Genomic DNA, 22,608 nt, shown 5'->3' with positions numbered 1-22,608 from the left:
GAGGTTTTTAGATATAAAATGAACTTGATCAAACAAAACATATGTATCGTGTAACATTGATTCCTGGGAGTGTCATCTGATGAAGATCGTCAAAAGTTAGTGATTCATTTTATCTATATTTCTGCTTTTTGTGACACCTCTCTTTGGTTGGAAAATGGCTGAATGCTTTATGTGACTAGTTGCTGACCTAACATAATATGTTCTGCTTTCGCCGAAAAGCCTTTTTGAAATCGGACACTGTGGTTGGATTAACGAGAAGTGTTTCTTTAAAATGGTGTAAAATACTTGTATGGTTGAGGAATTTTAATTATGAGATTTGTTGTTTTGAATTTGGCGCCCTGCAATTTCACTGGCTGTTGGCGAGGTGGGACGCTAGCGTCCCGAACGATCCCAGAGAGTTTAATCACGCTACTCCATTCTGTTTATCTGTCGGCCCCAGCCCCGAACTCAGGCTCTGTGTGTAGATAACCGACCCTCTGTCCATTCATTGCCATTTTACCGGTTGTTGTTGTCTTAACCGATTAGCGGTTGTTGTCTTACCCGTTGTCTTAGCTAGCTCTCCCAATCAACACCTGTGATTGCTTTATGCCTCGCTTTATGTCTCTCTCAAAGCTCAATATGCCTTATAACCTGTTGTTTAGGTTAGTTATCATTGTTTTAGTTACAATGGAACCCCTAGTTCCACTCATCATACCTCTGAGACCTCCTTTATCCCACCTCCCACACATGCTCTTATCACTCAGTGCCTGGGCCTACCTCCGCTGTACCCGCACCCCACCATTCCAGTCTGCACATTATGCCCTGAATCTATTCTACCACGCCCAGAAATCTGCTCTTTTGATTCATTGGCCCAACGCTCTAGACGACCAGTTTTTATAGACTTTAGCCGTACCCTCATCCTACTCCTCCTCTGTTCCTCGGGTGATGTGGAGGTAAACCCAGGCCCTGCGTGTCCCCGGGCATCCTCATTTGTTGACTTCTGTGATCGAAAAAGCCTTGGATTCATGCATGTCAACATCAGAAGCCTCCTCCCTAAGTTGGTTTTACTCACTGCTTTAGCACACTCTGCCAACCTCGATGTCCTTACCGTGTCTGAATCCTGGTTTAGGAAGGCAACCAACAATTCTGAGATTTCCATACCCAGCTACAACATTTTCCGTCAAGATAGAACAGCCAAAGGGGGAGGAGTTGCAATCTACTGCAGAGATAGCCTGCAAAGTTCTGTCATACTTTCCAGGTCTATACCCAAACAGTTTGAACGTCTAATTAAAAAAATTAATCTCTACAGAAAAAAAGTATCTCACTGTTGCCGCCTGTTATCGAACCCCCTTCTGCTCCCAGCAGTGTCCTGGACACCATATGTGAATTGATCACCCCCCCATCTAGCTTCAGAGTTCTTTCTGTTAGGTGACCAAAACTGGGTTATGCTTAACACCCCAGCAGTCCTACAATCTAAGCTAGATGCCCTCAATCTCACACAAATAATCATCTGTAAACATGGGCATCCTCAGACATTATCCTGACCAACTTGCCCTCCAAATACACCTCTGCTGTTTTCAATCAAGATCTCAGCGATCACTGCCTCATTGCCTGTATCCGTAATGGGTCCGTGGTCAAATGACCACCCCTCATCACTGTCAAACGCTCCCTAAAACACTTCTGCGGGCAGGCCTTTTTAAATTGACCTGGCCCGGGTATCCTGGAAGCATATTGACCTCATCCCGTCAGTAGAGGATGCCTGGTAGTTCTTTAAAAGTCATTTCCTCACCATCTTAGATAAGCATGCCCCTTTAAAAAAAAAAGGCAGAACTAAGAACAGATATAGCCCTTGGTTCACTCCACTGGCCTTGACCAGCACAAAAACATCCTGTGGCGGACTGCAATAGCATCGAATAGTCCCCACGATATGCAACTGTTCAGGGAAGTCAGGAACCAATACACGCAGTCAGTTAGGAAAGCAAAGGCTAGCTTTTCCAAGCAGAAATTCACATCCTGTAGCTCTATCTCCAAAAAGTTGGAGTTAGAGCTAGTGACTGGAACGAATTGCCAAACTCGCTGAAGTTGGAGACTTACATTTCCCTCACTAACTTTAAACATCAACTATCTGAGCAGCTAACCGATCACTGCAGCTGTAAATAGTCCATCTGTAAATAGCCCACCCAATCTACCTACCTCATCCCCATATTGTTTTGATTTACTTTGCTGCTCTTTTGCACACCAGTATCACTACTTACACACCATCATCTGCTCATCTATCACTCCAATGTTAATCTGCTAAATTGTCATTTTGCTACTACGGCCTATTTATTGCCTTACCTCATGACATTTGCACACACTGTATATAGACTTTTTTTTTCTATTGTGTTAGACTGTACGCTTGTTTATTCCATGTGTAACTGAGTTGTTGTTTCTGTCGCACTGCTTTGCTTTATCTTGGCCAGGTCGCATTTGTGAATGAGAACTTGTTCTCAACTGGCCTTCCTGGTTAAATAAAGGTGAAATAAAACATTTAAAAAATAAATTTAAAAAAGTCCATAGCAGCTTATGCATCCCACTTGGAGAAGGTGAATCAAGCAATGACCAGAAGTCACCAATAGTCCACTCCCCTACGTACACCAGAGTCTGATGTTTTATGCTACACAGAGAGCATCATGCGGACGGGTCAGCCCCCAGTACAGCACTCTATTGCAAGCTTTGGAGAAAGTGCCCCAAAACCACCCCACTGGACTTCTCTCTATAATCTATCTTCATGAGTGAAGGAAATGGACTGACAACTTAACTTCCATTGACTTTACTTTTTAAGTATGCCTGTTGTAACTACCTAGGCACTCTGACATTCATATGGAAGGTATCCTCACACAACAATTGTGTTCATCAGACCAGGCAAGATTCAGTCATCTCCACCCTGAGAAAATAAATACCAACATACCACACCAGAACAATGCAAAAAGCATTCCTGAACAAATACGCACATGCTGCAAAAGTTAACTGCTACTTCCTGAGAGAAATGTATCAGTTTGACAGACAAGAGATAAGCAAACAATGGTAAACCGGGCCTACTTAATGAGAGAGTATCCTTGTTCCTCCTTTATGGTGATGACCCAGACCTGATCATGGATTTAAAGAAGCTGAATGGCAAACCACAATCCTTTTGGGAAGAAGTACCAAAGTATTTTAACAAATACACAGCTCAGGTCAGCGATCGCAGACATGTTGAGTACTTGTACTTACCTTTTGCTATCTCAGTTGAAGACTTGTGTGACAGTGGAAAAGCGTCTTCCACCAGAAACTAAAATCCACTCAATTCAGTGGCAAAGACTGTAGTTCACACCCAAGAATCCATGGTCCGTGTCTGCTTTCCAGTACACAGGAAGGTTTGACCTCAAGTTCATGGCCCAGTCTCGGGTGATAAGGGATATCAAGAAAAAGTTTGTTGCAGTACAGTGGAACTACATTAAGCAGTTTGCCTGCATGTGGCAGAAGGACTGAAATGTTGTGTGGATGATAAGGCAACCATCCCTGTCGGAGAACCTGGCCAGCCTATAGGGACCTGTAACAGGCAGACATCCAAGCACTGCTCCTGTTAGTGGGACAGTTCTAGCAGCTGCAGACCATGATTACCACGAGTGGACTTGTACTATCTGTCATGTTGATCCCAGACATTCCAGCATCTCCATCTAGTTCATGTCAATGACAAGGTTTTCCAGTCAACCAGCCCCCTTTCGACACACAGTTCAAAATCTCAGCATCCTCAGAGGAGAAAACTACAGTGCAGATGTCTCTCCCAACAAGTCCATCTTGATCACTCAATCTGATGGTGGGTCAGAGCACATAACCACATATGCCTCTGTTCAAGCATGCCACACACTCCTGTTTGTTTAGCTGGATCTTGACATGCTTATCGCCTGTAGAACAGCACCAGGTAAACAGCTGGGACAAGCCTGCCGAGAGAGTTAATTCCCTTCTAAACTTGGGGCTTCAGGGAACAGCCCTGGCTACCCTAACCCTAGGGAGAAGATGGAAGAATCAAATGAGAAGCACGTGAAGAAGAGTAGCACAATGACAAGCCTAAGTGAAAGAGCCACCAAACAACCAGACCTGAAAGAGGCTTTTGAAAAGCGTGTGCATCCTGTTGCAGCTCTTGTGATTGGTCGGTTTGAGCGCCTGGAAAGGAACACACGTAGAAGTACATCAGCCCACAACACAGGAAGAAATTGCCAAAATTGCACAACAATTCAACATCATTGATACAGAAGTTGACATGATGCATGACCTCAGCAGAAAAGGCCTAGACAAGGAACAGTACAACAAGCAATTCCAGGACAGTCATTTCAAGATGTCCTCCACATTTGCCAGAAGAACAATTTAAGAACTGAAGGTTTGTGCCTGATCCAACATTGACAGTGGACAAACGTGAGCACCAGACATGTGACGATCTGTACAGCCTGGACACCACTGACTAGGATAGTCCTTCTCTGACACCAAATATAGAAAATGTAAAGAGGAGTGCTGCCATGGTCAGTGCAAAGGTGAGAGCGACCATCAACTGTGTCGAATGTGAGAACCCAAGGTGCTTGTATGGCTGTCTAAAGAACAGAAAGCAATCCAACGCATTCGGGATGAGACATTTTTTACAAGTGGTTCAGAGATTTTCAAAGAAGACAATCCATATCATGAGCAGATAGTTGCTTTCAAGGGGCTAACCTATGCAATGCAAGTGGAGACGCAGTATTATTCAACAATCAGTGTCATTCCCAGATGTGTGTCCATTGTGGATGTCTAGATGTTCTTGAGGGGGAAAGAGGTGGTGAGGCTCAAACAAGAATTCCAACATGTCAGGCCAATGAGCCAAGTGTGTAAGCAAGAAGGAAAGCAGTTCATTAAGAGAGCTCCAATAAATCTAAAAAAAGAAATGAACATGAAATAAAGCACAAAAAAGACCGTGCTGTTGAACAGTAAAAAGCAGCAGGTGATTGTGCTATTGCCTCTGACCACAGAACATTAGAGGTCATTTTTTATTTCCAGATGAGTCTACATGTTGTTCTTTTAATTTTCTATCAGGAATAAAGAAAAGTTATAGCTCTCATTGTATTTCATTTCTCATGGTTATAACACTAACATCTGCATTCTTTTTAAGAAAAACAGTGTAAGTTTTCACATGGAAAAATATAACTCCTGAAGCTCACATTCTGCCCAGGACAATGTGGTAAAGTACTGTTATTCCTTATCCACTTAATGTTTTATTTTCCCCCTCGCTTGCCTCACTTTTCTAGGGGAAAAATCCATTACAGTTTATCAATTTTAACTGGCCTAAGCGTGTTAATTAACACTAACCGGGGTGCTGTTGTGATGTTTATGGGCAGCTTGGTGTGAAGGGGGGCGTCGGCAGGTACCTGAGCTGGCAGGAAGGGACGGGGACCATGGAGTTCCTTCAAACAGGGAGTAGAGAGAAGGTTCTTGGTGAAGCATGGGAGCGTCGGTCTTGGGGTTGGGAGCCATGTTCTTCCCATAGGCCTGGCTGAAAATGCTGTTGTTTTGATAGGAACTCTCCTAAACCAAGAACAAAAATACACAATTAGGCCTTTGTCATACGATCAAATGCCAGTCATACATACCCCTTTAGTTAACATTAAACATGGCATTTAAAACTCAACTGGTATTTCAGAGCAAACATCCTTAAAAAGAAGCTCAGTGAGACTTCATTAACAAATCTGGCTCAGAGTGACCTTAAACCACTGCATGTGAGATGCTGCAGACATTTTCATTTTCAACAAACAGCAGTCAAAACAAGTATAGGGGCAGGGCGGAGCTTTTCCCATGCATACATACGGACCTGAATTGGGAACCCAGATAAGGGCATGAGAGAAGACGACTGGCCCATCACCTCAGAGCCACTTTCCATTCTTGACTGATTTGGCAACTATAGGAGAGAGTTGGGGAAAACAGTTACAGTATCAGATGTGTTAACTAATAGCTTCTGATGAATGTAATTTATTCCATCAGCACATTCTCCCAAGTCGACGCTGCAGGTGTTTGTATGTTTGCTATCAATACTGATAGGGTTGAAATTTACACAACATGTAATCCCAGTTAGTTCAACCTGATCAAGTACAAATGTCTGTTTCTCTCATTGTGGATAATGTAGGCATGCCTACAACATTTTACAGGAATCCTGCATTGCAACAGACAACAACATTTAGCCTAATCCTCCAAAAATGCACAGTGACTGCTCAGAAGTACTGGGTGTATTTCTGTTAACATAGAATAAGGATCAAAACCACACAATCATATAAACACTAGCCTGGAAAAATACACGTACAGATTCTGAACTCTTATTTAACATATAAGCCTTACAGTATTTAAATGAGCCATATCCCTCCCACTTAAGTATTCTACTTACATCCCAGACAATGCGGCTTAAAACTAGTTGTAAAGGTGAATCTGGGCCTGTATTCATAAAGCACCTCATGAGTACTGACCCTGAATCAGCCCCCCCCCACCGTACATGTAATCTTACTCATTATGTTCTAAAACTGATCCTAGATCAGCAGGCTTTATGAATACGTGTCCTGATGTTTAACATGCTGGTTAAGCCAGGGGGATTACATTAAGAGAAATTAACTACGTACAAATATATTTCGTCCTGGAGCAGTACTAAGAGGGCCAGCCAAGGCCTGGTAGAAACCATGAGGCTTAGTAAAGGCCAGCTCTTCTTCCTCCTCAAAATCTGATATACTTTTTAACAGGTCTGGAGGCAGAAGAGGGGAGCTCTTGTCCTAGTGAGAGAATGAAGCAAAAAAGAATGGAAGGAAAAAAGAAACAGAAAAGGTAAGCCAGTAAGAAATAGGTTGGCAAAGGGATAAGTTAACCAAAGATGTGGAGAAGCCAGTAAAAAAGGTAGAAAAAAGACAGGCCTAGTTTTCCAAATATACACTGGGTTTATGAGTCCAATTTACCAAAGGTTTTATATAAGCCCATACATTGCAGTTGGAGTTGTTCAAGCATAACAATTTGGCACCAATGTAAAATGCTGGAGATTAATTATACAACCAGATAGTATTACAACTTTCAAATTCTTTCCTAGTCAAGTCGAACACCTTAGAAAAAATGAAAATGAGGCCAAAACAGAAGTGGGAGGAACCTGCAAGCATTATGTAACACTACATAAGAATAACATACAGTTGAAGTCGGAGGTTACATACACTTAGGTTGGAGACATTAATTGTTGCGACTCAGTATTTTCATATTTGGAGAAAAAAAAACGTCCCCGTTTTAAACGGGATATTTTGTCAGGACAAGATGCTAGAATATTCATATAATTGACAGCTTAAATTGACGGTATAACAGAACTGATGTTGCAGGTGAAAGCCTGAGAAAAATCCAATCCGAAAGTGCCCCATATTTTGAAAGCGCTGCGTTCCAATGAGTCCATATTGAGCTGTGAATGTGCTATCAACCAGCTTACGCTTTCTACATATTCCCCAAAGGTGTCTACAGCATTGTGACGTAGTTTTACGCATTTATGTTGAAGAATAGCCGTAGGCGGCTACATTGCATAAGTGGTCACCTGATGGCTCCCAGGGTGACTCTCGCGTAAAATACAGAGGTAGCCATTACTCCAATGGTCCTACTGAAAAACAAATTGTCCCGACGGATATATTATCGAATAGATATTTGAAAAACACCTTGAGGATTGATTATAAACAACGTTTGCCATGTTTCTGTCGATATTATGGAGCTAATTTGGAATATTTTTCGCCGTTTTCGTGACTACAATTTCCGGGCGATTTCTCAGCCAAACCTGAAGAACAAACTGAGCTATTTCGCCTACAAAAATAATGAAAAAATGAACTTTGGCTATCTACCTGGGAGTATCGTGAGTGAAAACATCCGAAGTTCATCAAAGGTAAACAATTTAATCTGATTGCTTTTCTGATTTGTGCCAAGGTTGCCTGCTGATAATTATGTCCGTTGCGTTATGCTAATTAGTGTCAGACGATGATTACGCTCCCGCATGCGGGATGGGGAGTCAGTAGAGGTTAAAACTCGTTTTTCAACCACTCCACACATTTCTTGTTAACAAAATAGTTTTGGAAAGTCGGTTAGGACATCTACTTTGTGCATGACAAGTAATTTTTCCAACAATTGTTTAGACAGATTATTTCCCTGTATCACATTTCCAGTGGGTCAGAAGTTTAAAGGCACAGTCAACTTAGTGTATGTAAACAGCTTGGAAAATTCCAGAAAATGATGTCCTGTGGAGGTGTACCTGTGTACCTGTGGATGTATTTCAAGGCCTACCTTCAAACTCAGTGCCTTTTTGCTTGACATCATGGTAAAATCAAAAGAAATCAGCCAAGACCTCAGAAAATAATTTTAGACCTCCACACGTCTGGTTCATCCTTGGGAGCAATTTCCAAATGCCTGAAGGTACCACATTCATCTGTACAAACAATAATACGCAAGTATAAACACTATGGGACCACGCAGCCATCATACCGCTCAGGATGGAGACGCGTTCTGTCTCCTAGAGATGAACGTACGTTGGTGCAAAAAGTGCAAATCAATCCCAGAACAACAGCAAAGGACCTTGTGAAGATGCTGGAGGAAAAAAGTATCTATATCCACAGTAAAACACGTCCTATATCGACATAACCTGAAAGTCCACTCAGCAAGGAAGAAGCCACTGCTCCAAAACTGCCATAAAAAAGGCCAGACTACGGTTTGCAACTGCACATGGGGACAAAGATCGTACTTTTCGGAGAAATGTCCTCTGGTCTGATGAAACAAAAATATAACTGTTTGGCCATAATGACCATCATTATGTTTGGAGTAAAAAGGGGGAAGCTTGCAAGCCGAAGAACACCATCCCAAACGTGAAGCACGGGGGTGGCAGCATCATGTTGTGGGGATGATTTGCTGCAGGAGGGACTGGTGCACTTCACAAAATAGATGGCATCGTGAGGCAGGACAATTATGTGGATATATGAAAAGCAACATCTCAAGACATCAGTCAGGAAAGTTAAAGCTTGGTCGCAAATGGGTCTTCCAAATGGACAATGACCCCAAGCATACATCCAAAGTTGTGGCAAAATGGCTTAAGGACAACAAAGTCAAGAATGGAATGGCCATCACAAAGCCCTGACTTCAAACTTATAGAACATTTGTGGGCAGAACTGAGAAAGTGTGTGTGAGCAAGGAGGCCTGGAAACCTGACTCAGTTACACCAGCTCTGTCAGGAGGAATGGGCCAAAATTCACCCAACTTATTGTGGGAAGCTTGTGGAAGGCTACCTGAAACATTTGACCCAAGTTAAACAATTTAAAGGCAATGCTACCAAATACTAATTGAGTGTATGTAAACTTCTGACCAACTGGGAATGTGATGAAAGAAATGAAATCTAAAATTTAAAAAATTATATTATTCTGACATTTCACATTCTTAAAATATTGTGGTGATCCTAACTGACCTAAGGCAGGGAATTTTTTACTAGGATTAAATGTCAGGAATTGTGAAAAACTGAGTTTAAATGTATTTGGCTAAGGTGTATGTAAACTTCCGACTTCAACTGTAGCTCCCAATCGGTTGCACAAACAACCAACAAGTATGGTCAGTCCAATAACAGATCTTTAAAACCTACACGCTGGACATATTTCCTGTGGGTCCAGGGCAGGATTTCCGAAGCATACACCAGGCCAATAAATGAGTCCAGCGAGACCCAATGGACTCAAATCCAACATTTAGTGTCGAGTAGGCTAATGTACCCTTCAGCATAGGCATCATATAGCCCAATACGCATCCTCTCAGCACTTTGTTACAACAGTAACACCATCCATACACCAAATCGTAAAACACACTAAAGAATTGTAAATATATTTTTTTAAATAAATAAACATAAGCTAGGTTTCCATCCAATTGGCGACAGATGATTTTCATGTGAATATTCTAAAATCCACATTAAAAACACATGCGCATTTTACCACCAGAGATGCGTTTCCATCAAATAGACTTGTTGAGGATAAAAGGTTGTGTGTGATGAGACAGAGCACATAAAAATACCTTCTACGGTTAAATTCCCATGTATGAAATAAAAAAAAGTTAATCGTGTTTCCGTTGCATTTTCAACTCTGATGATTTTCGCACAAAAAATGTTGCATTATAGATAGCAAGTGTGTCCACTCTGATATTGGCAAGTGCGCTCTAGCCAACAGCTTGCAGATACAGTGGGGATAGGCCTTTAACCAACATGAGATTATTATGGCGAAAAGAGCAAGATCATTTTTATTTGCCAAATGACAGCCAAGCAAGCAGCGATGATCATGTCACCAGAATAAGACCTTCGATATTTATTGGAAAGAAGCATCAAGCTCATCACCTTGTACTTTCACAACTTCTTTCATCTGTAGCCTAATAAACTGCATACTTTCCCGAAGTAGTGGGAGGACCACGTCCTCGCATGACTCCAAGTTTACTTCAAATATTGATTTAATAATCAACATCATAATTAATTTTAACAAAAAAAATCCCACCTTGTCTAGCGTATTTTGTTTTGACGACATTTGGAAAGTTTACAGGCAAATGTTCTGTTTCCATCAGGACTGTCATGACTTTTATCCGCCATATACTTTACTCACATAAAAAAGGTTGGATGGAACTGGTTATAGAAAAGAAAGAGCATAAGACCAAACCTATTCCACAAGCCTTCCTTCTCCTTAAGCTCTCCATTCCCTAATTTGCAGTGTTTAGTCCCAAATGGAACCTGGTCAAAAGTAGGGCACTAAATAAGGAATAGAGTGACATTTGGGATGCAACTTAGGTCTAGGTGGTTGAGGAGTACACCAAGACTCACCTCAAAAGGAGGCCCTCTGGGTGTGTTGTCCTGGTCTGGGTGGAAGGCCCCGGGGGGCAGCCGCTTGCCCATCCTCTCCCCCACCATCGGTCTGTTATCCCCCATGCGGTAGGAAGGGTCCCAGTAAAAATCCTGCATTTTCACATCCGGGTACTTCATCTTCTTGTCCATGCTGTTCTGCTGGGGCACCGTCTGCATGGCGTACTGCTGTTGCTCAAAGAGCTTGAGGGGGTCCTGGGGGCTTCCCATGTAGTAGGGCTGCTTGACAGGCATCTGCATGGCCTGCATCTTCTGCATGGTGGGCTGGGTCTGGTGCTGCTGGGCCTGGTGCTGGCCCCACATCTGTCCAGCCTGATCTACCTGCATGTACTGTTGGTCAGGAGGAAAACAGGACACTTGTCAAAAAGAAATCCTTGCAGCACAACACACTAAAACAGTCCATCTATGCAGGAAAAACCATGACGCCAGTCATACATTTCAAGTTGCAACGCAAAACAGTGAAACTGCCTCTAACAGACAAGTTCATTAATTCCGGCAGAATACGTTTTTTTATTATTCTATTTTTAAAAATCTTTATTTAACTAGGCAAGTCAGTTTAGAACACATTCTTATTTTCAATGACGGCCTAGGAACAGTGTGTTTACTGCCTTGTTCAGGGGCAGAACAACAGACCTTTACCTTGTCAGGTCAGGGATTCGATCTTGCAACCTTTCGGTTACAAGTCCAATGCTCTATCCTGTAAATAACCATTCTGCCTTTCAACAGACTGGACTGATGTTATCTATTAGTATCTTACCAGACCAGAACCATTGATCTATAATTTACCTGCTGCATCCCTGGATGGTGAGGTGGGCTTTTGCCCAGCTGTACTGGCTGCACAGGCTTGGTGGGTGACTGCTGCTGTTGGACAAGAGCCTGGACCTGGAGCTGCACCTGCTGCATGGTCTGAGAAGGCTGTTGCTGGGGCTGGCCCTGGGGGGCCCCTTGGTTCATCGCCCCTGGCACTGACGGCCTCTGCTGGCTGTATGGAATGTGCGACGGCTTCCCAGTCTGAACCTGCACCTGCTGGATGCCATGAAAAATACTTCTTTATGGTATCGTTGTTTGGTTCTATAAGCATATTTGTATATGTTTGCACAAGAGGATCAGGGGGTGGTTTTCCAAATTAAACATAGCCCTGGACTAAAAGTCATTTTCAATGGAGATTCTACATTAAAAGTCCTTTTAAATCCAGGATTAGGCTTAATCTGTGTCCGCTATTCTGGCCCTTAGAGTTGAGCACGTCTCCCTTTACCTGCTGGGCACCGGGCTGCTGAGGGTGGGAGGCCGACTGCAGGAACGGCCCGGGGACAGACATGCCGGTAGAGAAGGTAAAGCCCGGATTCATGGAGAACGCCACGGGAGGAGGGATCACATAGGCCGGAGGGGGGAAACCTGGAAAGGTCAAGTTAATTTAATTTATTCACATGGCAGAATACAATTGAACTGCAAACAGTTTCAACATAAAACAGAGAAGGTTATTCACTACTCTTAGATCTAAAAATATTTTAAGTGTAATACTTTTCAATCTAGGCACTGTGAGAGGTGGTGCTAGTACCTTGTCGGCTGGGCAGTGGAGGGAAGGCTCCCGGGTGGTGGATGGGGATGAACTGGGAGGAGCAGGTAGTCTGGGTCTGAGTGACTGGAGTCTTCCTGGCCTCAGACACTGGCGTCTTCCTCATATCCGACTGGGCTTTCACCTGCATGAAGACACACAAACTCAGTCAGTAAAGTACTTAAGCCTTCAACCACAATAAACATGTCTGAATCCCAAAGGGCACTCAGTGGGCCCTGGTCAAAAGTAATGCATTCTATAGGGGGTAGGGTGCTATGTGGGATGCATACATACAATCACAGGATATATCCCAACTTAAAGAAAAACGGTTTATTTGTTTGACCTGTTTCCCTGCGTCTGCAGCTTTCTCATGGCTGTTCTTCTTCACCTCACTCTTCCTCTTGCCATCCCTCTTCTGCTCTCCTTTTCCCGGAACCCCGTTGCCTTTGCCGAAGTCCCTCCGTTCCTTCCCTGCCTCCTTCTGGTGGTGATTGCGGCTGGGCTCCCTGCTCTGCTCCCGGGGCTTGATGTTCTCCTTGAAGGTCACCACAGGCCTCTCGCCGATCTCCAACACGCTGTTCTGGGTCTTGCCCATGGACAGGACTGACTTCAGGCCCATGTTGCCCTCGTTGGGGGTCTGCTCACTGTTGGAGGACTCCTGGAGCACAGGGGCATCCTTCTCCTGGGGCTCCTCGATGGCCAATTCCTCGATGTCGGTGATGAACAGCAGCAGGCCGTTGCTGACTTTGTACTGAATCAGCCTGAAACATAGTACACACAAGATTATTTTATTATCCAATGTACATGGGAGTCCAAAGCAAACTTGTCTTCTGCTTTATTCCAACCCCTCCAAAATACACAAGCAATTATTTGAAGATGGAAACTGCTTTTATATTGTTGTTATGGATGTGGTAGTTCAAAACAGTAATGGGTAGAGAGGAAGACACACCCTGGCTGGTTGTCTGCCACCCATTTCCCCAGGCTGATGAGCCTCTGATGACGGGCACGGACTGGCAGACCCTCCTTGTCCACAGCAACACCCTGGTGGCCTTTAGTGAAGTCAAGGGTCCTGGAAAAGGAGTACACCAAAATGGGTGGCAGACCGTGGTTAATACATTAAAACATGGTATGCACACAACGACACATTCTATATGGAAGAGAGGCTGAGCCAAAAGGGGGTGTACTGTATGTACCGTAGCGCTGGCCTGAGAGCCAAAAACCCCTGCAGTTCAAACTCCTCTGGAAGTGGAGTCACTGGAAGAGAGAGGTAAGGGACATTATTTAGAGACAATCAACAAAAAGTGAAACAAATTTGTATATCAAAAGCAGAGATATCGAATGGCCATTACTTGATGCACAGGAAACATCCTCTTCCTTTGGTTGGAAACTGTTCAGAATGGACACCAGCCAAGGCCAAACACTAAGGTGAAATAAGAGCAAAATCTTGTTTAACTAAATGTAGACAATACAAAACCACATTCAAAAGTATTACTGCTATTGCTAAGATCTAAAAGAAAAAAGTCCAAAACAAATAAACACACTACAACACCAGACAGGCAGAATGTATCTAAACACCTAGAGGGCAAACCGTGACATTGAAAGAGAAAAGATACACATACTACTGTCGTCTGTCCACGGCACCGTCCTGAAAAACGGTAGGTCGTAGTTTGAGCCAGTCCAGGGACACCTTGATGGCTGGCAATGGACATTCTCCCATGATCTCCTCTCCTCGATTCTTGTTCAGCAGTGCTCGGCTACACATGACACCAAGAAATGACACTGTGGGAAAGGAAGAGGGCCTTAAAACACCAATAACAACCTGGCTCCTTGAATCATTCCAATTCCACAGAGAGTGAGGTCGAGGAAAGAGAAACACGTCATCTGATAGTGGGGCCGTGAGAAAGCACCCTGCAGTTGACACAGTTCACAGATTATTTTTTTAAAAGCAAGTAAAACTCCAAATCTAAAAACAGCAGTTGCATAACCACAAACAGCCATGTCATTCACAAGGTAAGATGTATCGTGCATATTGAGAGACAATTGGAGTTGGGGACATACTGAAGAGACCGAGAAGTTGGAACCAGCCGATTTGCTCCTCAGAGCTGAAGCTCTGGTCGTCTGTTTCATTGCCGAAGTCCCTCAGATGGTGCAGCTCAAACATGTTGATAATTGTGATGTGGACCAGCTGCTGGGAGCTGAAGGCTTTCTGCAGAATCAGCCGCTACAAAAAAAACAAGGATGTTTACGCTACTTTCATATGGAATTGGGGTAGCTTCAGACATCTTCGGGCAGTTTCCTGGATACAGATTCTCCTTTGAGAATAATTAAGTCCAGGACTAGGCTTAATCAGTGTCTGGGAAACCGGCCCAAAGACTTTCATAGAATGGTACATATCCAAGACCACTATTATCTACGCTTACAGACAGACTTCACAGTATGTTGCCTATTAAAAAAAAAATGTAAGTAGATTTTTAAGATCTGCTAATATTTGTTTCAAAACCAATTCAGTCTTTTTTTTGCCACATTCTTGCCGGGATAAGCTTTTCTAATCGCCAGTGCACGGCAAGTTGGAGTAGATATGAGCCTGTGTCTATTTTAATAAATCCATTGAATAAACACCATCAAAGAAATCAATTATTAATTTGTTTTATGCAGGTCTTAAGAAACATAAGCCTAATAAAATGTATTCAAAATAATAAAATGCCATATTTTGCTTTTAACTATGTTATTAGTCTGTGCAGCCTGAGGAAATCAATAATTAAACAGACAAGACACACTTAGGCTACCCTGATCACAGTCACAGATTTTATAGTAGGCTATGAATATAAATGAAATAACACAAAATACGAATAATATTTTTAACCACACAACTTGAGTCACGGCAACGTGTGGAACCGCTGTCATAAAAAAAGGTTATATTTTATAAACAGAGCCCAAGCTTTTCTGATCCCCGTTTCATCTCTTTCCTACCCTCACTCCACTTTGTTAGGGAGCAGGGTCTTACATTGAGTATCCTCATCATGATACCGATAGAAAATAATAGCAATCTATATTTTCCAAAAGCATGCGAGTATCATGTTCATATTTCACAGCCTCCGTGGGCTTTTAGACAGTTGCCTATAAGTGATAGAGCAAAATAATAGGCCTGCTCTTGATTTAGGCTACATTACTGCGTGCTAAATGTTTCTGGTCAGTGATAGATGAGGAAACAAATAGATGAGCTTTACCACCTCCACATATTTGCCCAGCCAGAGAATGAACCAAATATACAGACAGATTCAGTGAAACAAAATCACACTGATTGATTAAGTCACAGGCATTTGGTCAGGAGTAGGCCTAGTCTACTAAGCGACTGAAGAGCAAAATAATCCACTTGTTAAATTATACGGAACTAAAATATAAAAACGCAACAATTTAAAAAGATTTAGCTGAACAGGGTTTATATAAGGAAATCAGTCAATTGAAATAAATTCATTAGGCCCTTATCTATTGATTTCACAACTGGGCAGGAGCTTAGCCATGGGTGGGCCTGGGAGGGCATAGGCCCACCCACTGGGGAGCCAGGCACAGCCAATCAGAATAAGTTTTTCCCCCAACAAAAAGGGCTTTATTACAGACATAAATACTCCTCAGCAGCAGCACCCACCCCCCCAACTTGACAAGATGATCACGAGCAGCACTCACCTCAACTTAGCTAACATTTCCCCAGGCTAATTGTAGCCTAACCAAACAGCGAGTCAGTAAAAAAATATATAAAAAAATCAATATAAATACTTTTTAATTTTTTCTAAAAATTACCAGACATTGTTTGATATATCAAGACTATAGAGTCCCCTCGCTTGTCTCAAATCAGCGCTGAAATAGTTGACCACACACTATTGCTATAGGCTATAGGCTATTGCTTCAAATGCATTATAACTATTGGATAACTTCGGAAATTTCAGTAAGCAACAATTTGATGGCTTCAATTGCATTAGCCTACTTTACTGCGATACTTACGTAATTCAGTGATATTTATTCAAACAGGAATTATATATGGATCCATCTTGTTGAGATTAAGAAAACAGTGCATGAGTGGGCTATGCGAAAACATGGGTGAAGGGACATGCCTTGCAAAGTTTAGAACTACCAGGAGGATAGTAGTAAAGGGCGCTGCCTAGCAACCATCCAAGACCTTAAGAGCATAGTGTGCGTGCCAATGCAGCCTCAGCATTACAGATACATTTCATACTAAGCCGTAAGCAGAACATTACCGCAATCATGACCAGGTCATCAGGCAGAAATAAAATAGAGGCTTTGTCGCCAGTAATACCTTTCATCTATAAAGAAAAGTCGGCAAAAAGTTGACAAGATGCTTAAGTTGGTGGAAACACATCTTGGTTTGAAAGGTGTATATCCTTAGTTCCCCTTCACAAAGTATGCAAGGATTTAAACTTTACTTTAAAACATTACCTGAAACTGTTCTTCCAGCTTTTCTCTCAGGTTGTTAAGCTTCTCCAGGCTCTTGCTCAGGTAAACGTGACCATGGAACTTGATGAAGGCCTTGATGAAATCTGACACACTCCACTTTGTTTTGACCTCATCGCGGCTGAGGACGAGACAGGGATTAAGTATACATGGAACAACTTTAACTCCATACACTGTAAACCAGCTGGGTGATATCAACACCAGTTAAGATGGAAATCAAAATGCTCATTAGTCCCATCCCAAATGATGGTTGATAAAGGTGGGAAAATAAATAAAGCTAAGCAAAACATCTTCAAAAGAGCAATTGAAATGAGGCTAAAATAAAAATGCTCAATGATACCTTTCAACAGCTTTAGCGAGAGCTTTCTGCAGGTTGGTGGAGGCTGCAGGGAAAGGGAACTTGACGGCAATGCTCCTGCAGTAGTAGAATATCGTTGTGAGGTGGTCCCCTTTAGAGGAGGCCAGGATGGCCAGCTGATTGTAAGGCTGACCTGTTGGAGGAGAGACATTGACAGATCAACAGAAGACTCCGTATACTGAAATTATTTCCTTGTCAGGTGAAAGAAAAAAGCACATTAATGTTGCGTGTGTCAGTAAACAAATACTGTACAGGAAAACTTCTGTATAAAGTACTTACCATTTGAAGGGACAAGTTGAGCTGCGTGTCTGTAATAGGACTCCGCTTGGCTGGTTTGGTTGCGATATCGTGCTGGAAGGGGGGGGGGGGGGGGGGGTAGCATATAAGAAAAACTCCTCAAAGCATTGCTTTGACCACAAAATGGTCTGCACAGTTAAATTATTTTGTAGCGATAATGTGACAACACTCACCGATGTCTCCGAGGTGGACGAGACAATGCTGGCAGATATAAGAGCAAGAGCTGGGTTGGGGTTTTACAATGGCGCTGGTGTTGGTCTGTTTATTGCTGATAATTCCAAGCTGAGATGACTTCACACGGCAAGGCAAGTCCACGTTGAACACGGTACACAGCTCCTGTAGTAACTGTTAGAAACCAGGATCAACTATTATTAAGAGCAGCCGAGTTCTGCCTCATTTTCACATTGTAGATCTTCAAATATAATTTAATGTGTAATGTGTTGACCCCAGTTTTGAAACTGTCCTGACTTTTGTTATTAAATGTTTGATGTATGAATGTTGTTCTTTTGTATATAATGTTTTCATGTTTAGACAGGAAGCTACAAAAGTATTGGGACAGTGACGTTTCTTGTTGTTTTGGCTCTGTATTCCAGAACTTTGGATTTTAAGACTAAAGAGTAGACTGTCAGCTTTAATTTGGGGGTATTTTCATCCATATCGGGTGAATCATTTAGAAATTACAGCACTTTTTGTACATAGTCCCCTCATTGTAAGGGACAAATTCACTTGTGTATTAAAGTAGTAAAAAGAGTCTGTATTTGATCCCATATTCATAGCACGCAATGAATACATCAAGCTTGTAACTTATGTTGTACATTGTTCCCTGTTCAAATAAACTTAATAAATATATTTCAAGCATCATTTGAATTTCTGATGAACATACACTATCCAGTGCATTCGGAAAGTATTCAGACCCTTTGACATTCTCCAAATTTTGTTACGTTAGTCTTATTCTAAATTGTATTACATTTTTAAAAATTCTCAATCTACACACAATACCCCAAAATGACAAAGTGACATTTCTGCAGCATTGAAGGTACCCAAGAACACAGTGGCCTCCATCATTCTTAAATTAAATAAATTTGGAACCACCAAGACTCTTCTAGAGCTGGCCAAACTGAGCGATCGGTGGAGAAGGGCCTTGGTCAGGGATGTGACCAAGAACCCGATGGTCACTGACAGAGCTCCTCTGTGGAGATGGGAAAACCTTCCAGAAGGACAACCATCTCCGCAGCACTTTTTTATATACACACACACATATATGTTCTGGTTTGTTTTTTTGCTTTGTCATTATGGGGTGTTGTGTGTTGATTGATGAGGGGAGAAAACAATTTCATCAATTAGGCTGTAATGTAACAAAATGTGGAAAAAGTAAAAGGAGTCTGAATATACTGTGTGTACGTGTACACACACACACTTGTTTTTATGGTTATGACATTTTATTTTCATGACCGTCTTCATCCATAAACATTGGTTACGCAGTTATATGGCAATTGTGCCAGCCCTAGTTAGGCTACGTTTTAGTTGCAACTTACTTGTGTGTAGAATCCACTAGCTGCTTCGAGAAATAGGGACAGATTGGCCTGCACCTCACTTCTATTGGGGTTGGCTCGGTTCTTGGCTTGACTCTGTAGTGTTGTTATTTGATTTTTAAAAGCATGGTTCCAGCTGAAAAATAGAGGAAATTAAATACCTTTTAGTTTAATCGAACAGCTGATGATAATGAATCTAATTCCAACATAACAGTTGTATTGTGCTTGAACGCAAGCTGACTCACTAAATATATCTACCGTCTTTCTAGTTGTCTTGCAATCTTACAAATATAATTGTATAATTGAGGACTATCTAATTGTTAGGAAGCAAGACTAAGATCCCTAGACCTAGCAAGAGAATTGATAGTAGTAGGCAGGCTAATCAGTTTCATAACATAATCAATATAATGTAAACTGGGGCTTACAGATCTTGCTCCACTTTCTTGTCCAAAGCATACTCCAGATCAGTCACCAGCATCTTCTGGTACAAGTCCTGAAGCGCTTGCCTTGAAGTCCAGACCTCTGCTGCACCAATCTTAAAATCTAGGGGAAAAGATGACACTCACTGATCTTTTATACACTTCAGATGGATACTAAACCACTAGAATGAGATTATATTTCTATAGGCTAAACATCATTCATCAAATAGGACTTCAACAGTGAGACTATTCATAGATACCATGGGATACATATGCAGAATATGACAAATTAATATGCAATCCCTGTCCCGGCTGTGGGGATTATCAACATCCAAAAACAGACCAGTATAAAAGCTTTCAAGAACAAAAATTTCGACATTAAGATAAGATATAATCAAAAGCAATACTGTCTGAAATTCATACTCTATATATAGGGGTTGATGATTAAAACAAAGCAAGCCCAAATTTGAGGTGTGAACATACCTGTCATGTCAGCCTTCAGGGCCTCTGCCTGCCTGCTCGGTTGTAAACAAACAAAAGAGGCGGCAAGCTAAGTCAATCAATACAGACCCACTGAGAACCACATCTTACGACGCTACCTAGTATAACCCATAATGAATTAAGATCAGTGTATTGGATATTTAAAAAGATTAACATGAAAACTATGGGGATTAACGACAGGGAGTGCTAGTCCTCTGCCACTAATTCCTAAACTCAATCAAACATGTAACAGGAGATTGTATTTGTGGTTTGACATGCTGGAAAGAGGTAGGCTAAAAACTACAGATACTACTAGTTTCAATGGAAACTAAGCACCATTTCCCAGAAAACAGGAGGAAACATATGTTTTTGTCTTATGTAATAGACTACTTCTCATGATCACATCTTTCCATCGCCAATAGAATGCATTATTGGATTACTATGGATTCAAATTATACAATACTACTGGTATCTCGTAAACTAAGCAGGATTGGCCATATACTGTTGTTATTATCCTTCACCGTGTAGCTCAATGGTCGGGCTAGGGATGAAGAATACTAATATACAGGGCTCGCGCTACCAGTGTAGGGGGTGAAGTGTTTCTGCTCCTGTATTTCTTAAAGCACGATTTGCTCTAACATCCCAATATCTGTCAACCAAATATTAGCCAATTGCTCTGTAGTATAACAAAGGACCTGTATATTTTCATAAAAACAGCTAATTATTGGTTTCATTTCGTGAGACATGCACAGTGAATTGTCAATCCAGCAAACTCGCACTCAAACAGGCCAAACTGGAATGCATGTATACCAAATTTCATCTAGCGTTAGCCAAAGACTGTCACCAGTCGCTGGCTGGCTACGACTTTAGATTGCTTATAGTGGATGAATCTATGGTTACATTTGGCTTGCTGACTTTACTTGGCGTTTGATTTACAACATCCTTGCCTGGATAATCCAATGTCACTGACACTGGTCTGAGCTGCTATGTAACGTTCTGCTAAAGCCAAGGCCCATGTAGCCAGCCATTTAAAAATATATATTGTTAGTAATCAATGTGGATATAAAAGGTACACTGCAGTGACTAACGTTAGCTAACTAATCCAGTTTAGCTAGTTAAATGGTAGACATCCGGACTCAGGTTGACATCCATTAGCTAACTAGCTACCAAGCTAAAAACGACATGCCCAGCAGGCTAACGTTAGCTAACTACCAAACAAGGGCAGGGGCGCTACTAGGTTAGCTAGCTAACGGCTGCCTATGATTAAACTAGTTATCCGTTCGCTAAGTAACGCGCTGGAGAATTAACTTAGTAACGTTAGCTAGCTATCAATTTTCCTTACGACACATACTACTTCCATTCATTTGCTATGGAAATAACCATAATGGTTAGTAAAAACTTGGCTAACGTGTTATCGTATCGACCGAGCAAGCTAACGTTAACTAGCTAGTCACCCTAACGTTACTAGCGAGCTAGAAAACTACTGTGTACTTTAGCTCACTAACATGCTAGCAGTAACAACCATAGCTAATAACTGACCCTACTCACAGTCACATACGTTTTTGACACGAATAAAACAACAAGGATGGCACCTTTAGTGAAATTCCGTTCAAATAGGTAACATTAGCTGCTAGCTCAAATAACGCGTTTTCCTGTGTTGTGCGTTGCTAGCTAACGCTGCTGGCTAATTTAGCTAGACAGAACGGACATTTATGGCGAGAGTGCAAGTAAGATTAAGCAGTAGGTGAGAAGGAAAAAAACCGTATAAAATGTAGAATTTCAAATGTACCGTAAATATTGGGCGCAGATGTTCATCCTGTCCGATCGCCGGTCTTTAGACAACGACTGGTCCAAAAGCAAGAGCTACTCCCGGCGCCATATTGTTCGTCACTCTGTCACTAACAGAGCCACCGGCCCAGTTGCTGCGTTCTTCACAACTCTGAAACTCAAAAACCTCTGAGTTAAAAATGTGCTTATGGTTTTTGTGTAAGAGCTTCCTATTGGTTGATTCTGATACTTTCCGAGTGGGAAACTCTGACCAAATCTTTCTACGAGTTTCCAAGTCGGAATGTCCGAGTTCCAAGCTGTTGTGAACGTGGTAAATGTACACCATGCAAATTGTGAGCGGCACAAGGTATGGTCAAGTTTTGTTTCAAGCCAGTGGGCCTGCCTCGCGGTCACACTGACTGACCTACAATAATATATCCATTCTGACCTCAATTGCCTTGGGCGGAATTAGGAAAATTATCAAAATGTACCTAGGCTAACTAGGTTAACTAAGAGATTAATTATAGGCTATACTAGAATGGAATCACCCAGACATTTACAGTTCGATTGCCTTTTTCACATCACAAGTCGAGTCAACTTTGCCATAAGGGTCCTGACCTCTTGGCAGATATATTAGGTCTATGCTCGTTCACAACAGGGAGGTTGCAATACTGCACACATCCAACCCCAATGCAAACAGGGGAACACAACAGAGGATCACAACCTTAAAAAGGCAGCAGAATTATCCCACCTCTGCCACCAACGTAGTGATTAAAAGACTAATCAAATTCGGAACAGCCAGAATGGGGCTTGAACCAGCGACCCTGCTGTTATGGGGCGAGCAT

General features: G+C 42.1%; 1 protein-coding gene across 7 annotated transcripts in view; it reads right to left on the bottom strand.

Moving 5' to 3' along the window:
* smg7 (SMG7 nonsense mediated mRNA decay factor) overlaps positions 1 to 21,981 on the bottom strand; it is a 31,496-nt gene extending 9,515 nt beyond the window's left edge. Inside the window, exons 1-23 of one of the 7 annotated variants that reach the window (XR_003859534.2) lie at positions 21,786 to 21,981; positions 20,000 to 20,031; positions 19,523 to 19,640; positions 19,101 to 19,233; positions 17,739 to 17,910; positions 17,548 to 17,619; positions 17,251 to 17,401; positions 16,896 to 17,031; positions 14,502 to 14,664; positions 14,063 to 14,222; positions 13,793 to 13,863; positions 13,637 to 13,697; positions 13,393 to 13,512; positions 12,787 to 13,204; positions 12,447 to 12,588; positions 12,144 to 12,283; positions 11,675 to 11,914; positions 10,850 to 11,218; positions 6,630 to 6,776; positions 5,834 to 5,920; positions 5,394 to 5,550; positions 4,099 to 4,164; positions 3,232 to 4,006 (exon numbers count right to left, since the gene is read on the bottom strand). Coding sequence is in view for 6 of the 7 variants with exons in the window: in XM_029623761.2 (XP_029479621.2) it covers positions 4,099 to 4,164; positions 5,394 to 5,550; positions 5,834 to 5,920; positions 6,630 to 6,776; positions 10,850 to 11,218; positions 11,675 to 11,914; positions 12,144 to 12,283; positions 12,447 to 12,588; positions 12,787 to 13,204; positions 13,393 to 13,512; positions 13,637 to 13,697; positions 13,793 to 13,863; positions 14,063 to 14,222; positions 14,502 to 14,664; positions 16,896 to 17,031; positions 17,251 to 17,401; positions 17,548 to 17,619; positions 17,739 to 17,910; positions 19,101 to 19,233; positions 19,523 to 19,640; positions 20,000 to 20,031; positions 21,786 to 21,811 (3,181 nt within the window). In the remaining variant the exon portion in view is untranslated. The remainder of the gene's footprint in view (positions 1 to 3,231; positions 4,007 to 4,098; positions 4,165 to 5,393; positions 5,551 to 5,833; positions 5,921 to 6,629; positions 6,777 to 10,849; positions 11,219 to 11,674; positions 11,915 to 12,143; positions 12,284 to 12,446; positions 12,589 to 12,786; positions 13,205 to 13,392; positions 13,513 to 13,636; positions 13,698 to 13,792; positions 13,864 to 14,062; positions 14,223 to 14,501; positions 14,665 to 16,895; positions 17,032 to 17,250; positions 17,402 to 17,547; positions 17,620 to 17,738; positions 17,911 to 19,100; positions 19,234 to 19,522; positions 19,641 to 19,999; positions 20,032 to 21,785) is intronic. The other 6 variants (XM_029623762.2, XM_029623761.2, XM_065005753.1 and 3 more) reach the window with 6 other exon arrangements.
* Positions 21,982 to 22,608: the final 627 nt, after the last annotated feature.

The sequence above is a fragment of the Oncorhynchus nerka genome, linkage group LG20 (assembly GCF_034236695.1).
Source record: "Oncorhynchus nerka isolate Pitt River linkage group LG20, Oner_Uvic_2.0, whole genome shotgun sequence".
Lineage (NCBI taxonomy): Eukaryota > Metazoa > Chordata > Actinopteri > Salmoniformes > Salmonidae > Oncorhynchus > Oncorhynchus nerka.
Note: the sequence above shows the minus strand (reverse complement) of the source record. Positions and strands in the feature narration are given on the sequence as shown.